Source organism: Ciconia boyciana, chromosome 1 (assembly GCF_034638445.1).
Source record: "Ciconia boyciana chromosome 1, ASM3463844v1, whole genome shotgun sequence".
In the NCBI taxonomy this organism is placed as follows: domain Eukaryota; kingdom Metazoa; phylum Chordata; class Aves; order Ciconiiformes; family Ciconiidae; genus Ciconia; species Ciconia boyciana.
In genome coordinates this window covers 201,594,548-201,603,295 of record NC_132934.1, presented here as the reverse complement: position 1 = coordinate 201,603,295, position 8,748 = coordinate 201,594,548, and the positions used below count along the sequence as shown (strand labels likewise).

Sequence of the window (8,748 nt, the reverse complement as noted above, 5' to 3'; positions counted from 1 at the left end):
CGTAATGCCAGCGAGGATATGGAGACGTGGCTGGTGTGCAAGAGGGGATGTGCGTGTGTGCAAGGAACGCCGGGCTGAGAATGCATGGGGGAGGTGTGTTTCAGGCAGTGACACTGGGTACGCACCTGAGGGAGCTGAAGGAAAGGAGCAGTGAGCAAATGAGTGGGCAAGGGCTTGTCTTTCAGTTCTGGACTGAACTTCTTTCCTCTCTGTGCAGCCTCCGCAGCACCCCTCTAGAGCATCAGACTGTATGGTACTGGGGAGGGGAAGGAGTAATGGGAACCTCCATTCCTCTGATTTTAGAGGAAGCCTTAAGTTACAGTCCCTTTGCAAATGACTGGGACTATCCCAACTGGGTTGAATGTAGTTCATTCCCTGTGGTTTTAAGTCTTTCTCCAGAACAATCATAGAGTTAATAGCGACTGGCCAAATTTCACACGCTGCGGTGCATTTATCAGAGGCAAAAGAAGTACAGGAGAAATCTATCTTGAAACAACAAAGTGCTTAAATGCAAGGCTTACCAGCTCCTACCCACCTCTGAGACAGGTCTTGGTTATCAGGGTCAACAGATCTAACAGATCTTTGTTCTTGAATGAAGCTTTTCCCAACTCATGTCAGAGCTGATCTTGTACAGATTTTCCTCCAGGCTTTTCAGGTAGCTTCAGGCCACCAGAGAAGACCGACGCTTTCTATTTTTCCTTAAAGTCCTGTTACTCACGTTAGGGCTTTACAGTAACTCTGCTCCCAGCGCCCAGGGTTAGTCCAGAGCACACAGCTTGGGACTGAAGGAATCTCCCGGGCCATCAGGTCTTGTCCCATGTTACCATACACAACCACGTCACTGCTCCTTTTGGAAATGTGAGGAGCGCTATCCTAAAGGTAATTATTATTTTTGCCCCGTTATCTCAGCTGGAAGTATTTTTCGCATCATAAGCTCTCTTATGTTCAGAAATAGTCTGATTTTTAGCTTAAACGTATTAATGGGCGGTTCGTATCCGTTTGTTCTTGAAGAAAACAGGTGCGATACCCTTAGCCTTGGTAAGGCAAGTTTTTCAAATATTTCCTGTGCCTGTGACATCTGTTACAATTTGGTACAAGGGTCCTCGGCTTTTCCTAGCTCCCACAGATTCACATCGGCCTCACGAGAGACGGACGGGTGCGCTGGCCGTGAGGAGAGACGGGCGCTCCGGCGGCCGTGGGGGATTTTGGTGCCGAATGAGAACCTGGCGTTCAGGGCGCGGTACCGATGCGAAGGTGGGCTGGCGATGGCCGTACACAGCGGCCAGGAGGTGAAGGCGCTGGGGGCCGCCGTGGGTGACGGGATGTGGGTGCTCTGGCCGTGCCTGCGCGGACGGGGATGTGGGGCAAGGGGCCGGCCGTGGTGGATGGGGATGGGGATGGCCGGTACGTTGGGATATTCGGGGCCGGTCTCAGCGTCTGGGGCTGTGGGGAGCACGGGGTGGCGTGGGGAGGGCCGGGGGCGTGGGGCGGCCGTGGGGACAGGGCGGTGCGCGGGCCGGCCGCGCCGGCGGCAGCGCGGGGGGCCCCGAGGCCGCGGGGGGCCGGTGCCTGCGAGCCCCGGGCGGGGCCGCCCCCGCCGCCCCCTCCGCCGCCGCGGGGCCGTGCGGGGCGGCGGCGAGCGGGCCCGGCCGCGCTGCCTGACGTCACCGGCCGGGGCGGCTATAGGCTGCGGGCGGCGCTCCCGAAGCGGCGGCGGCTCCGCTCTGCGCGCTCACTCCGCGCTGCCGCAGCCCCCAGCGCCCGCGGCGCCCGGGCGCTCCCTCGCTGCCTCCGCCGGCGCAGGTAAGGGGCTCCGGGGCGCGCACCGGCACGGCGGGGCCGGTCCCGCCCGGCTTCGGCCGCCTGCCCCCGCCGGCGTGCGGGGGTCTGGCAGCCGGGCCGCCGCTGCGTCCCTCCCTGCCCGCGGCAACTAGTTGGGGCGGGCGGCCGCGCGGCGTTGCCGCGGACGCCGAGTAATTGGCGGAGCCGGCGCGGCGGCGCAGCGCCCCGTCCCCGTCCCCGTCCCCGTCCCCGTCCCCGTCCCCGTCCCCGTCCCGCCAGCCCTCTGCCGCCCCCGGGCAGGGAGCCGGGGCCGCGCGGAGCGCTGCCGTGGCGGGGCGCAGGCAGGAGGCTGCCGCAGCCGCCGGCGCGGTGTTTTGGGGAGGGGGGAGCCGCGCAGGGTGGGTGCCTCGGAGCGCTGATGTGTCCGGCTCCCTTTGCAGGCTGCTCTGTCACTTTAGAGCGAGCGTGAGGCTGAGCCGGCAGCGTCCCGGGCATTTCCAGCGAGCGCCCGCCAGCAGCCCGGCACCGATTGAAATTCAGGCGTCTTCAGAGCGGGGAGGAAGATCCTCATCTTCCGAAGCCTCCTCAATGAGTGCCAAGCTCTCCAAGGAGTTGAGGCTGTCCCTGCCACCTTGTCTTCTGAACAGGACGTCTGCCACCTTAAACACCAGCAGCACCTGCATCACGCAAGTGGGTCAACTCTTCCAGTCCTTCTCATCCACCCTGGTTTTAATTGTTCTGGTCACCCTCATCTTCTGCCTGATCCTCCTCTCCCTCACCACCTTTCACATCCACAAGAGGAAGATGAAGAAGCGGAAAATGCAAAAGGCTCAGGAGGAGTATGAACGGGACCACTGCACCCACAGCAGCAGTAGTGGCAGCCAGCACCCTGGGACAGGGGTGCAGGGAGAGGCACCCCAAGGAAGAGACAGCCGGCTGGGAAGACCCCCCCAGGACTCGGAGATCCAGCGCCTCTCTCCCTCGGCAGCCCCGAGCTCTCAGCAAGCACGGGCTTGTTTGGACACAGCTGGTGCGGGGCTCTTGCAGACGGTGATTTTGTCATGATCTTTTGGGGGAGACCTCGCGAAGGCGCTGGTTGGTGTTTGTAAATACCTGAGTGATTATTCTAGTCCCCGAAGAAGAAGAAAACAGTGCTAATTCAAATGAACGAACAAGCCCACGATCCAAGCGCATGACAGATCACATTGCGTTTCTCATTGACTGTGTGAGGAAAGGATGCGTCTTTTTACTGGAGAAGGAGCTGCACACAGCTACCAAATATCAAGTCATCCACCTGGAGGAGAGGGTCAGGGGTGGGGGATCCCTTTTCCCTGGACATCGTTACCCTGAGGACTGGGACAATCCCACTTTCTTGGGATTCCCGCTGCACCCTGTGTCACCATTGCATGGCATGGGTTGGGGCGTGGGTGAGTGGCGTGGGAGGAGAGGCAGGTCTGGCTGTCCCCTCGGAGCAGGGTGACAGCCCACCCTGGTCTCTCCCTTTGTGCTAGGACCTATGCCCCTGTCCCACCCCTCTCGCTCCTTTCCAGGGCTGGATATTGTTTTGTGTAGAAATGGCCACCCCTAGTTGGGCTTAACTGCAAGTGCCCTCCGGCCCCACGGCCCCATGCCCCCCAGCTGCAGCACTGAGCATCCCACCCTTGTCCAGGGGATGGAGCGAGCTGTCTGCACAGAGAGATGCCCAAGCTTTCCTCTCCCCTCAGCTCCCTGCATCTTCAAATGCCCCCCCCATCCCCATCCCCATGCCATGAAACCTGAAACGCACACCCAGTACCGTTTCGTGTGGCAGGGCGAGGCGATGTGCAGTAACTTGCCCATCCTCTCCCAGGGGAGGGTGTCCTTGTACCTCCTGTCAGTCCTGAAACAAATCCAGTTCTGCACCAGGCACCCCGCACTGAACGCCTGCGTTTACAGCTTTGCCTCCCAGTGAGGAATCCTGCAGCAGTACAGAGCTGGCTTCTACTTTTTTAGGCTGATATATATTTTTAACCCTCCTAATCTAGTAGACAGTTAGGGACAGACAACACTTAGTTTTATCCCCTTTCCCCTTTTGGGGAACAAACCACGCAGTTGTGCAAAATGTCCGCTCCTAAACCCTGGCAAATATTTATTTCCAAAGTGGCTGGTGTAGTTTCTCCCTAGCAAGCACCAGGAGTTTTTTTGTCTGTGGATGGCAGGTGTGAGTAGCTGCTAGTACTGTGTGTGTTGGAGGAAGCAGCGTCGGGTACAGAAAATGCGGCTTTGCTTAGCGATTAAATCAATGACCATTACTTGAAGGTGCCTTAACAGAGTGCCATACCCAAACTTTGAAACATCTTGTGTGGTATCATAGCAGAGGCAGCCCTCTACTGTGCATATTAACATCTAAAAAATACAGCAAAGAAAAAGTGATCCCGAGGGATTTCTTCTTTTTTTTTCTTTCTATCCCAGCATTCAAAGTGATCTGAGGCGATAGTAATAGTCCGCAGTTTTTAATATTTTGTATCCACTTACTCCCTCTCTGCTGTACTCTGCCTCCCCGGGTGGCTGTTAGGCTAGAAAAATCCCAGGCACACGCACCGGGAGGTCTGGGGCCCTGAGCCGGGAGTGAATGCTGTTAATCCATTTAAAATGGGGAAAGAGGGTGGCAGAAGTGCTCCATAATACTCTAATAGCCCCCAAATGCAGAGGTTTCGGGGCAGTGTTTCTGTTACCCAGTTTTACCTCTTTCCAGTCTTGCCTGGTCTGACGGGAAATTGCTGTTGAGTTTGGATCCGTGCCTCCAGTGTTTTAAGCAAGTACTGTATCATCCAGCTCTAGGAGCTGCTCCACCAGCTGAGGTTAGTGTGGCAAGCGTACCTGTGACCGAATGGTGTTTTGCACATTGCAGTTTGATGGGAGCGATGGCTGACTCTCGCCGCCAGCCGGTATGATCGGATGCTAATGGCTACTTCATTGTTGCTGGGCAAGGAATTTGGCTTTGTTTTGTTTCCCCTAATAAAGGATGCATGAACTTTTGTGTTTAACCTCCTTATGCAACTGCAGCACAGTATTGCACCACAGGGAATAGATTTAGGACAATGAAGAGTGTTCAATAAACAGTTGATCTCCACTAAACAGAGAGATATTACTTTCCCCTTTATTTTGTGCCTTTAAAAAAACCAAACCCAGTGTATAATTTTGAGTTTTATAAAAGCAATAAGATGTTCCAAATCACTCCAGTGCATTTCTGGTTGATGATTCCACTTCTTTAGTGTCTGAAGTCAGATACTCTTCCTTCTGCCTTATGCACTCAAGGCATGCAATAATTCCCCAGAAGTGTACTGCTTGTCACATCTCATTGCAGTTATAAAATTGCCCTATTTTTGAAGAAAAAAAGAAGGATGGAGAGATAGATATATATATATCTTTATATATATTATGGATATATAGGTATATATATTATTTATATAATCTCATGACACTAAAAGTAGTTGCAAAAATGTAACTAGAATTAAAATGTTACCATGTAAAGCTCTATCCTCTGTTAATTAGCTTTGATTTAATATTTTAATACCTCTGTATTTATGTAAATCTATGTAAATTATGTGGTCTATAAGTAAAATTTCATACTGACTTTAATTTTCTCAGAACTGTGAGCTTCTTGTGGTGTCATTTAAGGTTTTGCATTTCTAAAGTTAAATTATACGAGATACGAGAAGTTATAAATTCTTACACAGAAATACTGCAATAAGGTTAATGTGTACTCCCAATACACAATCCTATCTTGAAGTACTGCAAGCTTATGAGGTTTAATTGAACGGTCTCAGGAGATCTAGCTGATACAAGCAGGACATGTAGGTTTTCATTTTCATGAAACAATAAGCAATCTAGGGAATAGATGTGGATTTTTAAAACAGAGTTTATGCTTGGAGGTTCTGTCAAATCAATTGCTTCAAAACCCTACAGCTACAGCTAAACTTCTGCACTTAGCATTCAGTATTAATAAGGCTGATGCTTCTTTCCCCTCCCCCCTCCTTCTTCAACTAGGAAAGTGTAGGAAATTGTTCATATTTCTAAAGCATACATTTTCAGCTAACTGTGAAACTGCCCAAAGGGTTTTGAATATACATATTTTATGCAAGTGTAATATCTATGTATCTGTATCCATATATTTAAATATTTTTGTGTAACCTTTTCTACGATATTTGATAGAGATGCTGGGTAAATGCTTGTACCATTCTCGTACGTAAGGAAGGATTTATACCCTCTCGATGCGGACATTCTTTTTCCTGTGAATTTGCACTGGTTTCAGCAAGTTATGATGGAGACCGGGCAGCTGAGTGCTGCCTGCTGGAAGAACAGACAGTCTTTCCTCTGTCAAGGGGCACACCCTCCGGCTGGATTTTCCTGCTTCTGAATAAGAAATTGGGGCTGGTTGCCCACTAGCATCCTGCATGTGTAAGAATAAGAAGTGCTGTGGTGCTCAACAGTTCCTGTCCGGTCCAGCCGTTGTCCTGTGGAAGAAGCATGAGAGCAGTGACTTGTTTTGTAGGTCTAGTGAGAACTGAGAGCCCGCCGGGCGAAGCGATGGCAGCGCTGGGGCTGGATCGGAGACTCGGTGATGCCTCGTACTGCATTCGCATCCTCGGAGCCTGCTGCTGCCTGGGGGCTTCGTCCAGCTCCCGCTGGTATCAACAGGAGCGGCTTCCACTGACTGCCAAGGGACTGGATCCCATCTGTAGTTCACATGGAGGGTGACAGCTCTCCACATCACCACCACTGACCCTGCTCTGCACCCACCCTGGCAGCCTCTGTGGGGATGGAAACCACTGCATCCCACGAGGGCTGGGATGCTTCAGCCTGGTGGCACCGGGGAAGCCGCGCTGCTGCTGTCAGTTCTGCTTCTACGGACTGAGGTGTTCAGGTTTCTACATGGATCCTATGTGGATCATGGACAGGGAATGTCATTTCATTAAAACATGTTATTCCAGCATTTTCTTCTGTGGGGGTTTGTCTACTGCAAATGTAGTCTCAGATGAAATTTGCAGGCTCTCCATCCAGACATGTTTTAGCTTTTGATACATCTCTCAGACATATATCTGTATAGATAGATATATATCTCAAAAGAAATGCTGGACAAAAAGCAAAGAACAGAGACTCCACATTGTAGACAAAACTGTCCTATGACTAAAAACTGGGGGGTTTTGGCTTTTATTTTTAATTAATTTTAAAGGCTACTATCTTTAATGTAAATAGCAAGTTACTATGTGATTAATGTTTTCCATAGCATTTCTGAGTAGCTGCTATCTTGTTTCTGGAAAGCTATGTCCAGTGTTATGAAGCAACTGTGCTTTTCTTCTTCTATTGTTATGAATATGAGTGCAACTTTTATGTAGGGAGGAAAAAGAACATGATTTGACTCTTTAGATAGGACTGAATTCTTTTAAATCCAGTTACAGGACTTGGTTGCTTTTTTTCTTTCTAGTGGTCATTCTGTCTGCACGTTTGTATTTTTTCTATGGGTACTTGAAACCCTACATTTTAATAAGTATGCAAGATATGAAGGGAAACAAAAATGAAGTAGGAAACATTCTTTTTCCTCTTTTGTGTAAATAGCAAAATTTATAATGACTTAGATACCATTTCATTACATTTCTCATCTACATAGAAGTTGGCATGACTCATATACAAACCTTTAATAATGCTTCCATTTATGTTAAGAATTAGAACTACTTTTACCCAGGTCTGACTTTCTCATCTCTTTCTGGTATCTAACTCTTTTTTTCCCTGAAGCCAAGTTTTCCATCTGATTGCTAAATAAATTTATAGTAGAACAGAGCCTCCTTCTGTTTTTAGTCTTTTACATGTAGATCTCTGGTCTGAATCCAGCCAAACTCAATAGTGTAGGAAGTGTGTTACAAACTTGCAAAAGCTGGATGGTGTATGAGCCTTGAGGAGAGAGGTGACTGTTTGACAAGCAAGCAGGTGAAATGCCTGGCAATGGTAATAGTTAGCTTTACCGTTTGGAGCTGTGGAAGTGAAGCCTCCCCATCCACTGGATGGACCTGGGTGAAGGGCAGCCCATTCCAGCCACAGCAGAGACAAATATCAGTCTCCTTCCTGATACCGTTGCTCTAAAACGTCATTTTCTATATGACACTAGATCTCATTTCTGTAAATTATATGTAATATATTTCTTATTCAAATCAAAGAAGTTTTCATTGCTTCATTGGTACTATATGTTCTCTGTGGATAACTAGAAGAATTCATTTTCCAACCCTTTTAACCCAATACCTCCACAGGCATCAATTTTGTATGAGTTAGGAAATAAATAAATATTTGGATCAGAACACTGTCAGTAAAAATTGCCTTTATTTATATAATCTGGTGTTCCAGTTGGCTTTTCTTTGTTGTTTTCTTCCTTGAAATGGAGCAATATAATCTGTTCATTATTTTATTTTTCTAAAGAGGACAAAGAATTTGAAGCAAGCACTGCAAAATATACAAACAGGAAAAGATTTCACATTGTACAGCAGAACAAAATCGTGTAGGTTTTGGTGGTTTCACAGTAATTCCTTGTCCTCTGTTTTTCAGACCCCCTCCAATCAAGGAAAATTTTTACCTAAAACCTTCTGAAAGAACTCACATAGAACAGGTAGATGGCCTTTGTTTTATGGTTTTAGCATTGCTTACTACCCAGTCAATGACAAAGTACAGGTTAAAACTTTTCAAACATCTTGTAATCTAAAAATAATAAAGTATCCTAGGGGATTATGAGTACTGTAAGTAAGGGGTAAGTATAGAAGGTTAGAAGGAGAAAATATTAGCTCTATAATACAATAAAAGCAGCATGTGCTGGAGGATGAATTCATGATTGTAAATGAGCGCCTTTACATTTTATTCCTGTCTCTGTCACTCACACGTTGTGAGGCTCTCTGCTTCAAAGCTATTTATGTAGTAAGCGATATATAACTCATCTATTAA

The 8,748-nt window shown here is 48.8% G+C and overlaps 1 protein-coding gene across 1 annotated transcript; it reads left to right on the top strand.

Moving 5' to 3' along the window:
• Positions 1 to 1,645: 1,645 nt before the first annotated feature.
• Positions 1,646 to 8,109, top strand: C1H11orf87 (chromosome 1 C11orf87 homolog). Its single transcript, XM_072850573.1, has 2 exons — positions 1,646 to 1,803; positions 2,223 to 8,109. The coding sequence occupies exon 2, from the start codon at positions 2,371 to 2,373 to the stop codon at positions 2,845 to 2,847; it is 477 nt and encodes a 158-aa protein (XP_072706674.1). The 5' UTR covers positions 1,646 to 1,803; positions 2,223 to 2,370; the 3' UTR covers positions 2,848 to 8,109.
• Positions 8,110 to 8,748: the final 639 nt, after the last annotated feature.